This window comes from Helianthus annuus, chromosome 11, assembly GCF_002127325.2.
Source record: "Helianthus annuus cultivar XRQ/B chromosome 11, HanXRQr2.0-SUNRISE, whole genome shotgun sequence".
Taxonomy (NCBI): Eukaryota; Viridiplantae; Streptophyta; class Magnoliopsida; order Asterales; family Asteraceae; genus Helianthus; species Helianthus annuus.
Genome location: NC_035443.2, coordinates 145,135,488 through 145,157,809, shown reverse-complemented (window position 1 = coordinate 145,157,809; position 22,322 = coordinate 145,135,488). Strand labels below are relative to the sequence as shown.

The following is a 22,322-nucleotide window of genomic DNA, read 5'->3' as shown; positions in this document are numbered from 1 at the left end:
TTAAAATAATATAATAGTAAAATAAATAAAATAATATGAAATGTTGTTACTGTTTGAACTTTAATATATAGACTACTTTTTTTACGCCGTGCGTTGCTGCGAAACCGAGTAAATGATAATGTAAAACAAACGTGATTTAAAATTAAAGTATGTTGTTTAGAAAGCTAAACCATTAGAACGGTTTAGTTTATCATCGTGGCGTTTTATGATACCAAATAAATACTTTATTTTAAAGACAAATTCGTTTTTAACAAAACTTATAATGGAATCTCGAGGGAAAAATCAAGCAAAGCTACGTACTTAAGTTTTTAGGAAAAAAAATTATAAACGTGAATTAGGAAAAAAAAAGTATCAAATTAATTCATAAATTAATATATGTTCTAAAAAAAGAAAAAAAAAAGAATTATTAAAAAAATTGATAAAGGAAATATACGGTTTTATAAAAGGAAAAAAAAATAAAAATATGTTATTAAAAGTAAATATAATAATAAACTATTATAACATATTAAATAAAAAATAATAAAAAGCTATATATTATTACAAAAATAAAGTTACTATTCATGATCCTTAAACTATTAAAAATATATTAAATATTAAATTAAATAAAAAATAATAATAATAAACTATATATTATTATAAAAATAAAGTTACTATTCATGATCATTCGTTAACAATATATACTAGTTTTTTTTACGTCCCGCGTTTCGGCGAAACCGAGCAAATGATAATGTAAAACAAACGTGATTTGAAAATAAAACATGTTGTCTAGAAAGTGAAACCATTAGAACGGTTTAGTTTATCATCGTACAGTTTTGTGATACCAAATAAATACTTTATTTTGAGTACAACTTCGTTTTTAACAAAACTTCTAACGGAACGTCGAGTGGAAAAATCAAGCACAACTACATACTTAAGTTTTTTAGAAAAAAGTTATATACATAAATTATTAAAGAAGTATCAAATTAATTGTGAAAAAAGAAAAAGGAATTATTAAAAACTGGAAAATAAAATGTATGGTTTTAGAAAGAGAAAAAAATTAAAAATATGTTATTAAAAGCAAATATAATAATAAACTATTATAATATACTAAATAAAAATAATAATAAAAGTTATATATTATTATAAAAATAAAGTTACTATTCATCGAGCTTTATCAACAATCAATATATATATAATAATTGGGTAAAAAAAATACATTTTCATATAAACATATATTGCATTGTATGATATTATATCGTCTTGTTACTTAATATTGTTATCTTTATTGTTCAATATCTGGTTATTAATATTCTTAAATATTTACTAACGGGTCAAGTAGCTCAACCTTGCTTTTCTTTACACACGAGAGGTTTTCAACTTGTAGTTACATAAACACAGAAAATGTACTAAAGTCATTCAAAGACAGAAAACGTGCTAAAATCAAATACAAATATGTTTTATGCTACATAGTGTACGAAAGTTAAGAAAAAAGTATGTGATGACATTTCCGTTAATAATGTAATTAAGTTGCAACAAATTCAAACTAGTGATAGTTACGCTATAGTTTTCAAGTGACGTAATAATTATCACGCCAATTATAAAAACTATAGCGTAATGCATGTTAACAGTTACATGTATCGGGTCTCACCTCTAAATATTTTAATGTGGTTTTGTTTAAAAACAAAATACGGAATTTAATGTTTGGATCGAAATCTTGAGTTCAACCTCTAGCATAATCATTGAATATACTCAAAGATATTCCATTTTTCAAACTTTATAGTTTAAACTCCCACATGAACATTCAAACACAAACACAAAACACATAAACCTTTTACACATGAAGGGTACTCTTCTCAACCACCTTATCTTGATCACAATAATAATAATAATAATATCAACTGTTTCAGGTCACATTCCCACCACCTTAGATGGACCATTTAAACCGGTGACCCGAAAGTTCGACCCGTCTCTTCGTCGGGGCAGTGATGATCTACCCATGGATCATCCCAGATTAAAGAAGAATGTGACTTCAAATTTCCCAGAACAAATTGCATTGGCACTTTCTTCCCAAAATTCCATGTGGGTTTCATGGATCACTGGTATGATTTTTACATTTTTATTAATTTTCCCAGTTTGTTTGGTGTTTTTGAGGTTAATTCATGGATAACTAGTATGATTTAAAAATAATAAAAAAAAACTGGTTTGATTTTATATATTTATTAATTTTCCCCAATTTGTTTGCTGTTTTTAGGTTAATTTTGTTATTTTTGAGGTTTATTAATGAATAGCTGGTATGATTTCAACCCTTCAAAAAAAAAAAAAAAAAAAAAAAAAAAAAAAAAAAAAAAAGATTCCTCAATTTGTTTGGTGTCTTTGAGGTTAATTTAATTCATAGATAACTGGTATGATATCAACCGTTAAAAAAGGTAGGATTTTATATTTATTATTAATTTTCCCTGATTTGTTTGGTGTTTTTGAGGTTAATTCATGGATAATTGGTATGATTTCAACAGCTAAAAAATGGTGTGTTGTTTGGTGTTTTTAAGGTTAATATTGGTGTTATTGAGGTTAATATTGGTGGTGTTGTGAAGGGGATGCACAGATTGGAAAGAATGTGACTCCACTTGATCCATCTAGTGTTGGTAGTGAGGTGTGGTATGGGAAAAAAAGCGGGAAGTATTCAAAGAAACGAAAAGGGGTTTCGATGGTTTATAATCAGTTGTATCCGTTTGAGGGATTGCTTAATTACAGTTCCGGAATCATTCATCATGTTAAGATTGATGGTAAGAATTTATATTCAAATCTAACATTATTCCTTACTTTAATATTTAATTTGGTGTTATTGACATTGGGAGTTGTTAATTTATCTAGAATTGGGCTGGTTGTTATATCTGACCTGTTTAGTTTAATTAAACGGGCTGTGTTTGGGTTGACCTGTTTAATAAACAGATGTCAGCCCATTTAACTAAACAGGTTGACCCTTTTAATATTTGTTTGACCAACTTATTACAACGCGTGAACCTGTTTATGACCCGTCTAACATGTTTACAACTTGATTAAAATCGTTCAGATAAATGAGTTTAAGGGATCGTGTTTGGTTACACCTATTGTTTAAACTGTTTGTGGTAATGAAGGTCTTGAACCTGGTTCAACATATTACTACAAATGTGGAGACAGTTCCATTCCAGCTATGAGCAACGAGCATGTTTTTCAAGTGTTACCGTTGCCCGGCCCGGATTCATACCCTCATAGAATTGCGGTTGTAGGGGATCTTGGCCTCACAGCAAACACAACCACCACAATTGATCATCTGATAATTAACGACCCCGATTTGGTTCTAATGGTTGGTGATCTAAGTTACGCCAATCAGTACCTTACAACCGGTGGTGAAGGTGCATCCTGTTACTCTTGTGCATTCCCGGATGCCCCGATTCGTGAAACTTATCAACCCCGTTGGGATGGATGGGGAAGGTACATATAACTTGTCAACATGTGTGACCTATTAAAAAAACGGGTTAAACGGGTCGTGTTCGGGTTGGCCTGAATTTATGTGTGTGCGGGTTAGGGTTGAAATATGTGACATGAATAATAATATGCGTCGGGTTCGGGTTGAACATTTCAACCCGCCAACCCGACACGATTTACACCTCTGGTTAAACTTAAACTTGATCAAGTGGCAAGATGGGCGGGTTGGGTCATGACGGGTTAGGGTTAAAACATGACACTTATTAGTGCATGTCGAATGGGTCGGGTTGACTCGTAAATATGTTCCTCCGTGATTTAGAGTTTTTATAAATAATTTATGTTCTATTTATGATTGCAGAAACAATATCATGATGATAATTTTAATCGTTGAATAAAATGAGTTAGGAGGATTTATGGATTAAAAATAGACTTTGAGAGCGACTTTCAACATGGTTGACGTTTTAATTATTTTTTTGATTTGACCATTTGATCCATAACCCGTTAGAGATAAAAGATAACCCAATTGAAATTACCATCTCTGCTCGGTCCTAAACGGTTCGAGTCAAAACGAGTTTAGTTTTGAGACAAGTCAAAGTCAAAACAGGCTGAGTGGGCTGTGGGCCCACTAATGATTTTCTAATCCATTGTTTAAAGTTTCATATTACTATTATCCATTTTTAATAAACAAATTCAGATGTTTTTTTACCTTGATTATACGTTGGGCGACTTTCAAACTAATAAAATTATTAAACTTTATATTTTACCTATCTAACTCGTTAACAATAAAATATAACTCAAATCGACCCATCAACAATGAAACATAATCCAACTGGCCCGTTTATTTACATAAACTCGGGATTGCATCTATAAACAAGTGACATAATTGTCACCAGAATCATAACATTTGATTAAATTACAAGAATGATATTTTGACATTTTTTTTCTACAATAGTCCAGGTTCATGGAGCCTTTAATCTCTAGAGTACCTATGATGGTCATTGAAGGTAACCATGAGATCGAGCCACAGGCAGCCGGAGTCACTTTTGAATCATATCTAAAACGGTTTGCAGTCCCCTCTAACGAGTCGGGCTCCAACACCAATTTCTACTACTCGTTTGATGCTGGGGGCGTGCATTTCATCATGTTAGGTGCATATGTTGATTACAACAAAACCGGTAAATAACCAACACTTGTATATATTGTAATCGGTTTACTATGCTTGTAATCGATAGGAATATAAGTATATAACTGTATATGGATTTTATTAGGTGCACAATATTATTGGCTTCAAAAGGACTTGAGTCGATTAAACCGCAGTGTGACACCTTGGTTAGTAGCCGCGTGGCATTCCCCTTGGTATAATAGCTACTCGTCACATTATCAGGAGTTTGAGTGTATGAGGCTAGAAATGGAACAACTTTTGTATCAATATCGGGTTGACATCGTATTCTCTGGTCATGTAAGTTTAATATGAACTAGAGGTGACAAAATGGACGTGTTGGGTCAAAACGAGGGTCGACCCGTGACACCCTTTGTCCAAAAAAAAATTAAATTTATTTGGAGAAATTCACGAAACCATATTAGATTTATAATAATAATTACAATCTTTGTGTCTTTCAGGTGCATGCCTATGAGCGGATGAATAGAGTGTACAATTACAGTTTGGACCCGTGTGGGCCCGTGTATATAACGATTGGAGACGGTGGTAACATTGAGAAGATTGATGTGGATCATGCAGATGAACCCGGAAAATGTCCTTCTCCTGGTGATAATGTACCCGAATTTGGAGGGGTATGTCATACAAATTTTACCTCGGGCCCTGCAAAGGGCAAGTTTTGCTGGGATAAACAGCCCGAATGGAGTGCTTATAGAGAAAGCAGCTTCGGACATGGCATTCTCGAGGTAAGAAATACAAAAACCACAAAACTCCATGTATTACCTTAAGAAATTTTAATCCATTTGTATTATATTGATAATGGGTCAACCGGGTCAAATGTTAAAGTTAACTTAAAATTGAACGGGTCGAATGGGTCAAATTATTTTCATAACGTAACACATTAGTTAGTTTGCAAAATACAAAATGGGCAAAAAAATATTGTTACAAACACAACTTATAGGCTACTGACTGAGGGATGGAGACATGGAGCTAGAGTTAGAGGTGACAAGATGGGCTGGTTGGGAAATAGTAGAGGCGTAAACGAGTTGAGCCTCTCGTGAGCTACTTGAGATTGGCACGCTAGTTGAGCTTAAACAAGCACAAGCCTATATTGAAGCTCATTTAATATACGAGCCCGAACTTGACTAGGCTTGCGAGCCTAAAGTAGGCTATTATTTCTATAAATATAATAAATTTTATTTAGTATAATAAATATATATTATGTAGCAAGTATTATTACATGTATAATTATGAAAAAATAACTACATAATATATATCTATATCTATACTATATAATAAAAGAAACCATGTTGGGGACACTTGTCATTATATTAGGCCATGTTTTATAGATAAGTATTATTTTTGTTTAATCTTTTATAATTAATTATAGATAATCCCCTACTAAATATTATTTAGTTTAATTTCTTATAGATAATTATTATTTAGTTTAATCTCCTTCTCATTATAATATTATTTATTTAACTAATAGAGTAAATTACGATTTTGGCCCCTGTAGTTATATAACTTTTACTCTTTTAGCCCAAAAGAATTTTTAACATCTGAGCCCCCCAACGTCTTTTTTTCTAATTTTTTTGGCCCCTAACGTCTTTTTCTAACCCTTTTGGCCCCTAACATTTAATGGATGGGTTAGTGTTATGGGCCAAAAGGGTTAGAAAAAAAGACGTTGAGGACTCAGATGTTAAAATTGTTTTTTGGCTAAAAGGGTAAAAGTGATATAACCACAGGGGCCAAAACCGTAATTTACTCTAACTAATATTATTTATCATTTATAAATTTACGGAGTTTTAAATAATGGGTTAAATTTATTGAGACTTCGTTAACAAAATTCGCTACAACAAATTCCACCCGTGAATACACATGGTTTTTTTAAAATATAACTTTTTTATTGCGTGGTATATAAAATTACATTTATTCAACGCACAATAAACGAGGTTCTTAAAGATATAGTTTTTATTATTTAATATATAAAATTATATTTACTCAACAAGTGTAATAAATGAGTTTTTTTAAAAATATAATGTTTTTTATTTTATATATAAAATTACATTTATTCAACCCGTGTAATACAAGGGTTCTAACCTAGTTTTGTTATATATAAAACTATAATTTAAAAATATGCAGTAAATAATTATATTATCTACGTATATAAATAAAATAATCATTTAATTTGTATAATAAATGAGGCGATCTCAAGCTTCGGCTTGGCTCGTTTACTTTCCTAGGTAACACGTCATGTCAGGTCGACCAACAACTACAAGCTTCGGCTTGGCTTGTTTAATTTTTTGTTATTGTAAGTTGATGTCACAATGACAAGTTTTTTAATAGTAAATAGATTCTGTGTTATTGTTTAGGGATCAAATAATCGGTTTCGGATAGTCAGATCGCGACAAAACTCACTATCAAACCGTGTTTTCAGGTTGTGAATTCTACACATGCACTATGGACATGGCACAGAAACCAAGATATATACAAGGAAAACAGCACGGGTGATCAAATATACATCGTTCGACAACCTGAATTGTGTGTGGTTTCTCCACAGGTAATACCTTAACCCTGTTCTTGTTTCTAAATATTTGATCCCAAACAAATGATGTTGAAATTTGATGTAGCAACATAGTCACACGACTGCAGCTGGATTTGAGTCGCATTGTTCGACTTGTTGTTTCTTGATGTTTGTCACTGCCTTTATATGGCTTCATATTTTGTAACAACTGTCCCAAAATTTGTTGATGTAAGAAGTGTGAATTTAATACACACAAAAGCTTTGACAAGTTTCCACCAAACTCTAATCCATTATCGTCGCTTTGTCTTTATCTCGGGATGAAGCTTCACACGTTAACACACGATTCACGTCTAGACGATGCTAAAGGGGATTGAATATTCCAAAACAATATTTGGGTCACATCTTTAGAAAATTTGAATATCACACGGCTATTTGATCATGCTTCACATGGTGGTGTCCTTTTCTTTCAAGATGGGACGTATTATGTCACGACCGGGCATAAGAATGACATAATTGTGTCCTGTAATTTCAAAATTTGAAAATACTTAGAGAAAGTGGCATGATTATGTGGATAGTAAAGATATTCGTGTGTCTTATTTTGATAGAACTTAATTTCACTAAGAAGGTGACATGACTGAATAGAAACAACATAACCATGTGATTCATTTTTAAAAGTTCACTTAGCGTAACGAGTCATGTCAAATGTTTAAAACCCAAGTATTTGTTTCACAAGATCAACGTGTGTGACGGATCAGCAACTTTACAATTTAAATTTGTACCCATCGGAAACTCCACATACGTATTTGTTTCACAAGGAGGCGGGTGGATTGCGCCTCACGCCTCTAAGGGATGCTAACATTATGGCTATGCATTGGTTAATCCTAATTGGAGATGAATTGTGATCGGTTTATCTATTATTATTTACTGAGTAAATTACTTTTTGAGTCTATGTGTTTTAATGGTTTTAACCAGTTGAGTCCAAAGTAAAAAAGTTTAACGCCCTGAGTCTCTGACCGTTCATTTTGTAATGATTTGAGTCCAATTTTGTTCATTTTATAACGTTTTGAGTCCAAATTTGTTGAAAAAAATGGACTCAAAAAGTTAAAATTTGGACTCAAATGGTTATAAAAAAAAAGCGTCTAGGGATTCAGAACGTTAAACATTTTGATTTTGGACTCAAATGGTTAAAATCACTAAAACACAAGAACTAAAAAAAGTAATTTACTCTTATCTATTTATTGGGTCTAGATAATTATTATTAGCATAATGATCCTAACTCACTAGATACGTTTGTGACAAAATGGGATTGTTTGGTGCCAAAGAAAATCAATATTTTTATGTGGACGGTAAAAATGAATAGGCTCCCCACCTTAGAAGCTTTGTAGTGAGAATGTGGAGATAACCGACAACCTTTTTACTTCATGCTATACTAGATTTTTGTCCGCGCCGCGCGTTGCGGCGGTGACATCACGTCACACGCGTAACGATGATGACACTGATGTGTGGCGCGCCACACGTGACGTGTGAATTTACCTTTGAAAGAAATAAACCAAAAAATACCTTGAAGTGACACCTGCAGAGGTTGACCCGTCGCGGTGGGGCGGGATATTTCATTTCTATTAGGTATAGCTAATGTTAGCTACAAACATGGTTTGCATGTTTATGTGATGGAGAGGTACTCCCTGGAACCTACAATGTAACAAAGGCACACACAAAACATGTTTACAACCATCATATCTAAAATAAAGGTGTAAACCCCTAAAAATCGGCCAATTCACTTAGTAAGCAATCTATTAACCAAGATATGAACAATGTAATTCATAAACATCTTAAACTTATACATATGCAACCATGTAAAACTGCCACATGTAATGCAACGGGTAATGAACCATCAGAAAGCACTTTTGATGACTCTGACGATGACAACTTAAGTGCCAGTTCAGTCGACTTATTGAGCGCAGGCCAAGCCGCACCTATAACTGGACTAACCGCATCCACGACTCCATTAGCAAAACCTATTCCACACGGACTTCTTACACGCATCAACCTGGCCCTATGTCCCAAAATCTTTAACAGAAGTCAATTCCACCACCACAGTAGACGGCGAGCAATTCGAATAATTGTCACCACCACACTCTGTCACCGCTTCATCCTATTTGTAAAGTCATTGAGACTCTTAATGGAAGAATCTATATCATTTCCGGTCTTTACTAATGCTTCTTCTATAAGCTAAAAACACAGTTACGTCTTTCCAATTAGAATAAACTTTAACATTGAATAACAGTAATGCAATTCGACACTAAGCTTGACATAACAAATATAATTAGTAACAAATTCACACATAACATCAAACTGATTCGGACCAGATGACTCGCAGGCTTAGACAATGTAAATGGCATATATACAGACCCAAATCATCACTACAATTTAGAAGTCAAAAAGATACATCCTGTGTCAAGTAAAATCATTTAAGTATTTATATTACCAATGTATTTTATAATCCATTTCAACCCAATTATTCGTTCCTTGAAAATTCCCAACTGAGAATATATAAATATGTTTATGCAAGTTAATTATATGAAAAATAAAAACCGAATTTACATTGGTAAGTGGTATTTGACACACAAATCAACATTCTCCAAAAACGTAAATCAAGACGAAAACAAAAGACATAAGCAACAATGACGGTCGGAAGCTAACCTGATCGTGCTCACCGGAATCTTGCTGAAACAGATCTGATTTAACACACACACGCACACACAAATGGGCTAAATTTTTTTAAATTAGGGTTTCAAACATTGGGTACTGTAATAACAAAAACCCTAATCCATAAACAAATTGCTACATTGGATCAAGAAATTAAGAAGCACAAACATATGATCAGAAGCTTGAAGACGGAAGATTGAAGATTCATGAAATAAATGGATTGAATTGTGAATATATATATATATATATATAAAGATTAAAAGATGATCGTACCCAGAGTGATGACTTGCTCTAAGTCTTGTCTGACTTTTAGCGACTCCAAAGAATCGATCTGATCTGCAATCAAACCCGTCGTCCCAAAGTTACGTCGGAAGTTTCGATCTTTATCGGATATGACTTTCAGTTTGACTTGTGTTTGATCTCTTTGGTTTTATTTCCGGTAACGAAGGCAGACCTGTGAGAGACGGTCTTCGAAGCTCCCGGTGTCTGGTGAGTCGATGGTAGGTGGGTCTTCAGGGGTTAGAGGAGTAGAAAGATGGAAGAAAGGAGTTGAGCAAAAGAAAAAAGGTAGGTGCCAAAAGAGTTAAAAGAGAAAGAGTTTTGTCTTATTAGCACCGACCTTTCACTTTCATATTATATAAATATACCTTATGTAGTGTGGCTTGGAGTTGGTAGCTAGTGACACCACCCCTCCATATATTTTCTCGGTTAGGAATTAACGATGATTCATAGCTTGTTAATATTGGGCCATTATAAGGCCAAGTTTATTTATAGAATCATTCTTATAGCATGTTGGTGCATTTGGAAGGCTAGAAATAATATTGTTTTCTCAAACAAGATGTTTGTACTTCGCAGATTGTGGATGAGATATTAGAACATTGTTTATAGGATCATTCTTATGGCATGTTGGTGCATTTGGAAGGCTAGAAATGATATTGTTTTCTCAAACAAGATGCTAGTACTTCGCAGATTGTGGATAAGATATTAGAACATTGGGTTGTCTTTAACTTGGAAAAATTGGCGCTTCTTGCTAGTTGTTTTTGACTTTTTTCTAATGAAATTAGTTGTTTTAAAAGATATATTTAAAACTCGTGTATATAAAAAGTCCCTTTTAGCTAGATAGCAAGTTCCACATACGCAAGTGTTTCACGTGCCACTCAACACATACAAGTTTACAAGGTTAATTTAACAAGTAATTAAAAAATAAATCAACTGAGTTTGTTAGCATCCATGTTTGATTTCTTATCTTTACCTTTATAATTCAAGGAAACAATACATATTTCAAATATTTAAAGTTTAAAAAAAAACACAACTCAATTCAGTTTAACACTGAAAGTTAGATCAGAGTAGCAGGCATCAGTTCTCCAAGGTGATGTAGCATCAATGAAAAACTTTCAGACGCAAATTACCCATTTGTTATTAGAGATTCATCACACGCCAGGTTAAAAAATAAAAATCAACTTCATAATAAAAAAAATTGTAAAAAAGAAACTAAAATTTTGGATAAAAAGAAAAGCGATCGGAACCTGTCGGGATTCAATGTTTAACATCAATCAAAATTTGTCAGTGGATTGACAGACCATTGAATTTTATCGTCACCTCGCCTTCTTTTTTTTTCAAGTTTGAAAAAAATTAACTAATAACTAAGAGTAGAGATATAAACTAATTGAAATAAAACAAAATGAAGCCCAGACTACATATGTTAAAACTAAATTGAAATAAATCAAAAAAGATAAAATTTTAGTTAAAAAAAAAGCAATTAGAATCGGATGGAAAAACAAAGTTGAATTGTAGAAGTGGAGTGTAGAGATGAATGAGTGAATTGTAGATACTGAGATATAAATAGAGGCAAGAGATTGGTTGAGTTGCCGCGCTTTAAAGTTTAAACCCTTTTGTCTAAAAGATGTTGGTCGGGCCGTATTATGGCCCACGGCCCATTCAAACTCTTTAGTGCTTATGGTATTAAAGTAGTGGTATTCTTCGGTTACTAGTGTAAGGTGCACAAAATAACCGGTTAATTAATCATAATCAGTTATTAACTAAAATTGTAGCTGGTTAGTGGTATTTTTAATCGTAGGTTAATAATCGGTTATAGATATTCAGTATATGAACCGGTTATTAACCGGGTTTCGTAACTTGTAAACCGGTTAACCGAAAAATTCAAAAAAAAGGCAAAATAACCGGTTAATTGACCGAACCGATTAAAGTAATAATCGGTTAAAGCATTAACCGGTTAAAGTCAAAAGGTCAAATTAACCGGTATAACAAGTTAACCGAACTGGTTATTGAAATTAACCAGTTTGTGCAGTGTGAATTCAGTCGCTATGTTCAGTTCGTTACATTTGTTATGATACTGACACTTGGTATAGCAACTGATAAAAAAATAAAAAAAAAACCCAAAAGATAAAGTCATGGTAGACTTAAAAGGATATCAAATGGTATGATATCGGCACTAGTTATAGCAATCAAAAGAGAAAACCCAAAGTACAAAGTCGTGATTTGCTCAAAAGGATATTGATGTGTTTCATGTCAGTCGAAAACTATAAAAACGAGTACTAGTATCGGTAACGATGTTGTTTGGTTGCTACTACTTCGATACGGTACGGTACCAGTACTCGGTATAGATATTTTGAACACAACTCTGTATTTAGTAAATATTCGTATTAAAATGTTGTAAAAAAATTAAACGTAACTGATGTTTTTACATTTTTTTAGATAACGAACCCAGTTTATTAAGAAACTTCGTGTATCTTGGACCAATTGATGGTCGGCACTGTTTATGTCAACCAGGAATGGTGAAGTGCTACTAGACAATAGAATCTGATATAGTCCCCATCAACAAGTTATTTTTCGAAAACAAGTGTGTGTTATAATATCTCAATGCTAATTGTTCTCGACACAAACGGATAGGTCAAACCGGCCTACTAGCCTAGAACTAGAGTGTGTCGCTATGGCCTAAATTTGTAGCGCTATGCTTCACTATCTTCGTATATTTGTTGTGTGGGAGTGAGAATTTGTTTCGAATGGATATTATGTGAGAGAGGGTGTCAAACGATTTATGTTATTCCAATGTAACATAAATTCAGATACAAAAGCCTTTTGTATAACAATCTCCTCCTCCATGGCTTCACACACATCATTGCTCCCAAGTGATTTCTACCATTTATGTTGTTTTTACTATTTCGACCAATTAAAGGAAGTAAGAAACTAGAATGTCCTAACCTAATAATTGTTGGAAATCAGGCCTTCTTCAATATAATCAACAAAAGATTTAACAAGAAAGAATACTTTGATTAAGATTGAAGGTACATAAACCCTAAACATATAACCCCTATTTATACTAAACAACCTTGATGCCCAAGAAACATATCTAGACTAAAATTACGAAACCTAAGTAATAATAAAATAAAACTACCATAAATAATTAATCTTCCACCAAAAATAAACTAAACCACTTATCACCCTCCAACTTTTGAGTTATGACAAGATTAGTCCCAATAATAATTTTATTTTATATAATATTTTAGAGTAATTATGTATATCTTACTAGTGGCGGATCTAGAAAAAACCTAAAGGGGCAACGGTTCTATAAAAAGAGACAACGAAATAAAAAAAACGTCAATTTTTTCTAAAATTTATACTAATTTTACACTACCGCTGGAGCGTCAAGGGACAACGTTCTATGCTAGGTCCACCCCTATATCTTACTATCATTCCAAGAATAATAATATGATAATGATGATGACATGTATTCGCATTTGTATCTCTTTGTCTCTTCTCATCAAACTTTATTTTGTACATATTGTCAAGAGCAACGTTATGCATAATGTTAAAAGGGTTAACTATGGTTTAGTTTAAACTTTTAACTCATTGGTGGTTCAACAACAAGGGAGGACCCAAGCTTTGGCTTGGGTGGGTGGGCGCCCCCTTTGAAAAAAAAAAAAGTTTAGTGTATTTTCGAGGTAAAAGTCCCGACTGTACCCCTTGAAAATTTGGTTGAACCATTCGTTCACACCCCCAAAAAATAATTCCTGAATCCGTCACTGTTCAACAATTAAACTTTTATTCATAATGTTTTCACATTAACTTCAGTTTACTTTTCACGTTTGCCATTATATATTACCAACTACTACAAACTAAAACATTTAGTGAACGTCACATGTGGTAAACTAATCTTAAATGCCCATAAGGACTCCGAATATACACAACTAGTGATGTAGAAGTGTACATCTATATCTATCTATACTATATAATAAAAGAAACCAACTTTGGGACACATGTCATTCATTGAAGCCATCTATTTTTTAGTTTTTTTTTCTCTTTATCCTACTTAACTATAAATAATTAATATTAATTCAAAGATAACTATAAAATTAAATTTAATATAAATTTAAACAATTCCTATAGGATTAAAATCTTATTATGATCAATAATTATTTATTATTTAAAATATTAATACAATAGGTTGTTAAAGGCTTATTTTTTACTTCAAATTTTCAGTCCGTAACCACTTAAATTATGAGTGAATGATAATCCCTGATAATTTTTCAAAAAAAAAAATATATAAATAAATAGATAAATACGTAGTATAGCTTAAATATATTTTGTATGATAAAAAATTATATTGTATAAGATAATATAAAAAATAATATTATTGTTTTGTATAGAAGATCATCTATACCTATACTATATACAGTGGCGAAGCTTGACCTGAATGACGGGGGTCGAAAATGTATAAACCAAAAAAAATTATAGAACCGGGGGGTCGAAAACATATATCTCCAAAAATTTATATACGAAAACCGTATATATAACACTACTGAACGAAAAGTTCGGGGGGTCGGCCGCCCCTCCCCGCCCCTTCTATACTTCGCAACTGACTATATAATAAAGAAACCAATGAGTGGACACATGTCAAGCCATCTATTTTTTAGTTTTTTTCTCTCTATCCTACTTAATTATAAATAATTAATATTAATTAAAAGATAATTATAAAATTTAATTTAATATAAATTTAAACAATTCATATAGGAGATAATATAATATTTTGAAATATTATTAGATTTCAAAATTATTTATCCTGAAACTAACAAAAGACGTACACTAAATATAAATTAATATAATGTAAATGATTTATTTATTTTATTAAACTAAAGTAGTTAAGGTAGAACATATTTTAAAAATGTTTATAAGGGGTAAACAAAAACATTAATCAATGTTTATTGGTTCTATATTTTTATTTTCGTGTTCAACTCTCAACTCAAATGCGGTATTCACCATGTTTACGTGACATTTATAAGACCCATCACCACAATCACCCAATCCATCATATATTGAGTATATCCGTTAGTTTTTTTAAAGATATATATTTTTTTATTAGATTCATTCAACCCGTGTAATAAATGAGGTTTTTTAAAAATATAATATTTTATTATTTACTATACAAAATCACATTTTATACAACTCGTGTAATACACCGGGTTTTTAAAAATATAACTTTTTTTATTATGTGCTATCTAAAATTAGATTTATTCAGTCCGTATAATACACAGGGTATATAAAGATATAACAAGATATAAATTTTTTATTGATTGGTATATAAAATTACATGTACTCAGCCCGAGGTTCTTAAAAATGTAACTTTTTTCATTATTTAATATAGAAAAATAAATTTACTCAACCCGTACAATACACGGGGTTCTTAAAGATATAACTTTTCTATTATTTAATATAAAAAATACATTTATTTCCCATGTAATAAACGGGATTTTTAAAGATATATTGTTTTATTATTTGGTATAAAAAATTACATTTATCCAACCCGTGTATTACACGGGGTTCTAACCTAGTAAACTAATTATGTGAATTGTGAAGTCATGTGATTATTATTATTATTATTATTATTATTATTATTTAAATAAAAGAAATACCTTTCCAGTAGGGTTGTAAACGAATTGAATAAACACGAACAAGACCTTGTTCGTGTTCGTTCATTAAGGAATGGAATGTTTTCACAAACACTAATAAAATAGGAAGGATGGTGTTGGCTAGAGGTGGATGGTGAGAGGGAGCGACGATAGACCTTGAAGCCTTTATCAACGAACGAAAGTCGGTAGTATATTTTCGGTATGAATAATGAGAAAGAAAGTAAAACAGTGCATAAACAAGGTAGATACAAGGTTTCCAGATTTATTTGTTTGGGTAATGAGATAAATAAGTTTTAAACAATATAAAAAGTTTAGATAAAATAAATAAGGAATAATGAAATTTAATAATCCCAACTATTAGCCGTTGGCCGACAATGATCCTAACTCAAAAAATAAGTAGTGGTGGTCCCACCTTTTCACATATTGTAAACCAATGGACCTTTGTTAACAGAAAAGGAACAGGGACAAAAAGAAATTAATGTTATGTTAGTAAAGGTCCATTGGTTTACAATATATGTAAATGTGGGACCACCACTGGTTATTTTTTAAGTTGGTTTTCAAAAAGCCGTTCAGTTTTATAAATATACGTAAACAAAGAAATGGGTAGCGTTCCTAACACACTACGAAATATGGTAATATATATTTAGTCTATGTTACAAAAGCTTATGGATTTACACATTTATATACTATCAATTTGCAATAGACTTTTGCTATTGTTGTTTGTACCTCATGCAATATTGTTTTAATGTGCATGGTATTTTTGTACATTTGGCTTTAGAAGTTATTTTCATTTTGTGGGTATTTAAGGCTTGTTAATCTTTAATTTTTAACATTATGGTGCATCAGAAGTTGTATTTTAAGCATATATTTTTGGACATTGTTTTTTTTTTTTTTTTTTTACAAAACAACTAGGTGGTGTGGGTTATTGTTTTGGGCCAACTCTCTTTAATTGTGCGGGTACCCATTATCCCGGTTTTTTGGTACCAATATCGGAACAGTACCGTTATTTACAGATAAAATACCGGTACTGGTACCGAACCGGTATATTCGGTACCGGTACCCACTTTTCCCGTTTTTCGATACCGGTACGGTTCAATACTGAACATGTACCGTGCTCATCTCTAATCAACATCAAGTATTTGTATTTTCCTTCACAAGACATTTGAAAACACAATGTGATCGTTTGGATATCTAACTTGATACAAAGATGTGTAGTTGATCCTTAGGTTTGTGGTTTTAAAACGCAACGAGCGGGTCGATAGAGAAACATAATATAGATTCATTGTGCCGTAATTTGTAAGAGCCTAGCCGTATAAAGTAGATTTATTGTATCATAATATGTAAGACCCTAGCCGCAACGCGACGGATCTTACATCTAGTTAATAATAAAGTAAGAGTGTTCATTTTTAAATTCTCTTAGTTTATTGTAGTTGAATAAAATTATATGGAGTTTATACTTCCTTGAATATAACTACCATTTCTCTTTGTGACTTTTAAACTTCTAAAATATTATGTTGACATTTCATCCCTTTACAAAATATATATATGTTACCCGTTTCCACATAATTTTTTTTGAACCGTGACTTTCTTTTTGAGTGAACCAATGTCACACCGTCTAATCGGCGGCCCTAGCTAAGTCTACCCAGACTTACATTCTCTTAACTGGGCCCGTGCTGGGTTGGCCAGACTTGGTTACGGCGTTCCCCCGGAAACCGTACTGCCTCCACACGAGAAGCCTCGCTGAAGTCAATGTTTTAAAAACCGGTTTTTAAATCAAACCGGAATAGTCTAAAAAATGGTTCAACCGGTTAAACCAGGTTGTATCGAGCGTTTCAATCGGGTTGACTACCTAACTCTATAATTTCATAAATTATAACATCATAGTTAATGAGTTTAAATAAACTAACGAAAATTAAGAGGTTTTTTCATAAGACCGTCAAAAGTTAATAAAAAAATGCATGATTACATATTAAAAGATGATCCAAAAGTAAATCTACAATAAAAATTATCCAAAAGATAATCGAAAATCATTCAATTTTCCAACAAGCTCTTTTAAATGAAAGTGTACGATATGTTTAAGCCATTTGAGAGTTGAATACATCAAGTTCACGATCGCATAAAAGATGAAATTCACTATTATCACCATCCTCATCAACTAGAGGATAACTATTTTCGTTTCATACAATGTTAAATAAGAACCTTTAGTTACAAATAATCATAATATATAAAAATTACGTAAGATAAGTAATATATATAGTAAAAATAAGTAACAACCCAAACTAAAATAACCTTGGGCCGGTACCGGTATTATGTTTCAAACCGGTATACCGGATTTTACCGCCGGTACAAACCTTATGTCGTTTCACTTATTTACCGGGTTGTTTCGTACCGGATTTACATCTGGAAACGGTAATACCGGCCGGTATTTACCGGTTTTTAAAACATTGGCTGAAGTAACAGCCGGATGAAAACCGGGGTGCGGCTCAGGATCGAACCCCCCTCGGTGGGTTTGTCACCATCATTGCCCAATATTCACCCCAATATGACACAAGTGGGAATTGAACTTGAGTCTCCGTTGAAAAACCCAAGTCTCCTACCAGTAGGCCACAAGTGGGGGGATTTTCCACATAATTTATATGACGTTTGAAAAGATTTTAGAAACATGCCCAAATTCTTTAGAGAAACTAGTAATATGACCCACGGGCGATGCATCGTTGGCCGGTTGCAAATATCGAATAGTTTAGTCTAAGCGTTATATGATGTGTTAACCATATGAAAACGTGTGTTTGACATATCCGATCTAACTCAATATAACCTGTAAAAACATTGGGATTGGATCAAAGCGTAAAGTAAATTGAATTTATGTTGTGTAATCAAAGTGTATTATATTTAACCAGACTCATACATTGTAACGTATAAAAAATAAGTGTAAAAATTGCAATACAACAAAAAAAAGGTGCATAGTTTCCCGTTCGTAACCGATTATAGATATTTAATATAGGAACCGGTTATTAATCGGTAGACCGGTTAACCGAAAAAATAAAAATAAAAGACAAAAACCAATTAATTAACCGAGAATATCTGGTTATTAATCGAATCAGATAGGGTGAAGGGAGCGGTTACCTATTTGGAATAGGTAAACTTTCCATTCACCCAATCAAACAGTGCCACGTCGATTTACCTATTTTGTTTACCTAATGCTCAAAAACGTTGGCGATGGTTTACCTATTTTGGATTAGGTAAACTATTATTTTTATTAAACATAATAAATGAAAATAGGAGGCAAAACCTGACAAAGTGCCTTCCTCTCATCGGTAAACCTTCACTGGGCCACTCCCCTCACCGATCGGTAACCTCCATCGGCGGTGGTGTTGCTGATCGGTAAACACGTTTGCCGATAGAGTTTACCTCCCACTCCGCTCACCCTTAAAGTGATTAACGGCCCGGTTAAAACAAAGAAAGCAAAAGTAACTATAACCGGTTACGGAAATTAACCGGTTTGTGCACCTCTAACCCCCCCCCCCTTCCCCCCTATCATCGTCCAGAAAAAATTTATATTTATATTTAGAGTAAATTACTTTTTGAGTTCCTGTGTTTTAGTGGTTTTAACCACTTGAGTCCAAAATCAAAAAGTTTAACGCTCTATTTTACTTCAAAATACACCATAACATATCATTTTATTATTTAAAAAAAACATTAATAACCTTATTTCTTAGTTAGGAATTTATCACATTTATGTAGTTTAAAGGACTACTATGGTTGAGAGTCTCACTTGAGACAAGATTTTAACATGGTTCAATGGAATTAATAGTTTTGTGATTAACGTGCTCGATCAAATGGGTTTTCCGAATAGATGGTGCAATTGGATTTTGAGAATTCTAGAATCGGCTAGCTCGTCCGTATTGGTTAATGGGGCTCCTACTTTTAAATTCAGATGCGAAAAAGGTATGAGACAAGGGGATCCGTTATCTCCTGTTTTATTCTTAGTAGTGATGGAATCTCTTTCTTGTATGATTAATCGGGCTAAAGGATCGGGATTGTTAAAAGGTATTGCTTTACCTAATAACGGTCCGGTTATTTCTCACCTTTTGTACGCGAACGACGCCATCGTTATGGGTGATTGGTCTAAAACTGAAGTGGTTAACTTATTAAGAATTCTCTGGTGTTTCTACGTTTGTTCGGGCCTTAAAATTAATATCGACAAATCTAATCTCTACGGCATTGGAGTTGGTAACGAGGAAATCGGAGACATGGCTATCGAAGTGGGATGTAAGCCGGATTCTACGCCTTTTAAGTACCTTGGTCTTATGGTGGGAGCTAATATGAACCATATAAGCAATTGGAAACCGGTTTATGATGCCTTTCGAGCTAGACTTGCGAGTTGGAAGTCCCATCTTTTATCTATTGGTGGAAGGGTGGTTGTCATTAGAGCGGTTTTGGAAAGTCTCCCCTGCTATTATTTTTCGCTTTATAAAGCCCCCAAAAAGGTAATTTCGGATTTGGAGAGCGTGATTAAAAAATTCCTATAGGGAGGTTCTTCCGACGGAAGGAAAATGCATTGGGTTAATTGGGATCGGGTGTCTCGTCACGTTAAAGAAGGAGGGTTAGGTCTGAATAAACTTTATGAGGTCAATATCTCGCTTCTTTCGAAATGGGGTTGGCGATACAAAACGGAAAAAATAATCTTTGGAAACGAGTAATTGGTGCGTTTCATTTCAGTCGGGTTGGATGGGAATGCCTCCCAATTAAGAAGACCTTTTTTGGTGTATGGAATAAAATTGTGAAAGTGTTTATTAAAACTAAAGTTGGGGACTCCAATCTTCGTAGTTTTATGATGGGAGAGTTAGGAGATGGTAACGATATAGCCTTTTGGTTAGATTGCTGGGCATCGCCGGAGCCTCTTAAACTGTTATACCCGGAGCTTTTCAGATTGGAGTCGGAGAAAAGATGTCGTGTGTCGGACCGGTTCTCTCAGCTTAACGCTGATCAGAGATTCACGTGGAAATGGAAATCGGCGCTGGTTAATTCTGGGCTGCAGAATGACGTTTCGCAGCTGGAGTCAATTCTGAACAACATGCAGGTCTCGGCCAGCTGTGATAAATGGAAGTGGGTTTCGGATTCTGCAGGTATGTTTTCAGTCAAAGCTGTTAAAAAGCTTATTCGAGCGGATTCGCCTAGTTTAAATGGTTATAAAATGGAATGGTGTAAATGGATTCCTTCCAAAATCAACATTCACGCATGGAGATTGGAATTAGATAGTATCGCTATGAGTGTAGCTTTGAGAAGAAGAAACATTCAGGTGGGTGACTCATTGTGTCGACTGTGCGGATCAGATGAAGAAACAACTGAACATTTGTTCATTGGTTGCTTCGTTGCGTCTAATGTGTGGAACGGTATTAGTACGTGGTGTAATATACCTAGCATCTTTGCATTCTCTATTAAAGATTTACTGGATTTTCATTTAAATATTAACGGGTCGGAGAAGAAGAAGCTTGCGGTTAAAGGTATTCTAAGGATTGCGTGCTGGTGCATTTGGAGGACGAGAAACAATTTGGTGTTTTCTAATAAAGCTGGGAGAATAGATAGTTTAGTTAGCGAGACCAAGGCTTTGGGGTTTCTTTGGTGGTCGAATAGATCAAAACACAAAAGGATTGAGTGGAGAGATTGGTGTGCTTTTGTAAATATGTAATTTCGTTTTAGTTGTAGTTTTTTGGTCGACCCGGTTTGGATCGGTTGGTTTGTGAATGAAGTTTACTTTTCAAAAAAAATAATAAATAAATAAATTATAGCTGGTGGCCACTAGCAAGTAGGTTTGTATGAATTATTATTATTATATATTATTACTTTATTATTATTACTATATATTATTACTATATATTACTAAACGAATTGAAATAAATAGTGATTTTAATATTATAATAGTATATAGTTTTTTTTAATACTTTCATTATTTTAATATTATAATAATAGTTATTTTCTTTCCTTTTTAACTTTAATCTTTTTTTATATCAGGAGTTGTGATAAGCTTGGTGTCAACCGATATCGAACCAGTACTGGTATCGAAAATACCGGGACGATCCTGTTCGGTATTAATACATGAAGGTAAAAACCGCCACTAATACAGAAAACGCCAAAAGTTGGTGCCGAATTGATACTGAAAATCTTTTGGTTCGGGAAATTCAGTGCTGCTACCCGGTACCATTTGCTCATCCCTGATCAGGTTATCGTACGAACAACGGTATCGTACAATTTTTTTTTTGTTGATTTTCTTCAACTTTTAATTTTTTCTTTTTTTAGTTTTGGGGGTAGGGATGAGCTCGGGGGCAAACGATACAGAATTGGTACCGATATCGAAAATACCGGTTACGGTACCGGTATATGAAGGTAAAAAACGGTAGTGAACCGGTATCAGGAACGCCAAAAGTCGGTACCGAATTGGTACTTAAGATCTTTCGGTTCGGCAAATTTGGTACCGGTACCCAGAACAATTTGCTCATCTCTGACCATGAGTTTCATACGAACAACATCGTTACCATACAACTTTTTTTGTTGATTTTCTTTCGGT

The 22,322-nt window shown here is 33.2% G+C and overlaps 1 protein-coding gene, 1 long non-coding RNA gene and 2 other non-coding genes across 5 annotated transcripts; 1 reads left to right on the top strand and 3 right to left on the bottom strand.

The window, feature by feature from the left end:
- The first annotated feature begins 1,791 nt into the window (after positions 1–1,791).
- On the top strand, positions 1,792–7,395 carry LOC110890721 (purple acid phosphatase 23). Of its 2 annotated transcripts, none has more exons than XM_022138347.2 (8): positions 1,792–2,078; positions 2,571–2,762; positions 3,114–3,450; positions 4,402–4,619; positions 4,713–4,903; positions 5,065–5,346; positions 7,038–7,160; positions 7,239–7,395. In XM_022138347.2, the coding sequence occupies exons 1-8, from the start codon at positions 1,817–1,819 to the stop codon at positions 7,260–7,262; spliced, it is 1,629 nt and encodes a 542-aa protein (XP_021994039.1). In that variant the 5' UTR covers positions 1,792–1,816; the 3' UTR covers positions 7,263–7,395. The 2 variants fall into 2 exon arrangements, with proteins under 2 accessions (XP_021994039.1, XP_021994037.1); XM_022138345.2 differs by having other exon boundaries at positions 7,231–7,395.
- A 1,450-nt stretch (positions 7,396–8,845) lies between these two features.
- LOC110890723 lies at positions 8,846–10,422 on the bottom strand. Its single transcript, XR_002564734.2, has 2 exons — positions 10,104–10,422; positions 8,846–9,353 (listed from the first exon to the last, which is right to left on the bottom strand). It is a non-coding gene; the product is annotated as an uncharacterized LOC110890723 (long non-coding RNA).
- Positions 10,423–11,178: 756 nt separating this feature from the next.
- On the bottom strand, positions 11,179–11,273 carry LOC118484617. Its single transcript, XR_004873723.1, has one exon. It is a non-coding gene; the product is annotated as a small nucleolar RNA Z101 (small nucleolar RNA).
- Positions 11,274–11,345: 72 nt separating this feature from the next.
- Positions 11,346–11,434, bottom strand: LOC118484620. Its single transcript, XR_004873726.1, has one exon. It is a non-coding gene; the product is annotated as a small nucleolar RNA snoR14 (small nucleolar RNA).
- Positions 11,435–22,322: the final 10,888 nt, after the last annotated feature.

What these genes read in the sequence shown, in the direction of transcription:
- LOC110890721 (XM_022138345.2), top strand. Translation starts at nt 1,817, where the DNA reads ATGAAGGGTACTCTTCTCAACCACCTTATCTTGATCACAATAATAATA. An exon ending in TGTTGATTACAACAAAACCG is followed by an intron (nt 4,620 to 4,712) that starts GTAAATAACCAA and finishes GGATTTTATTAG; the next exon opens with GTGCACAATATTATTGGCTT. An exon ending in TGTGTGTGGTTTCTCCACAG is followed by an intron (nt 7,161 to 7,230) that starts GTAATACCTTAA and finishes AATTTGATGTAG; the next exon opens with CAACATAGTCACACGACTGC.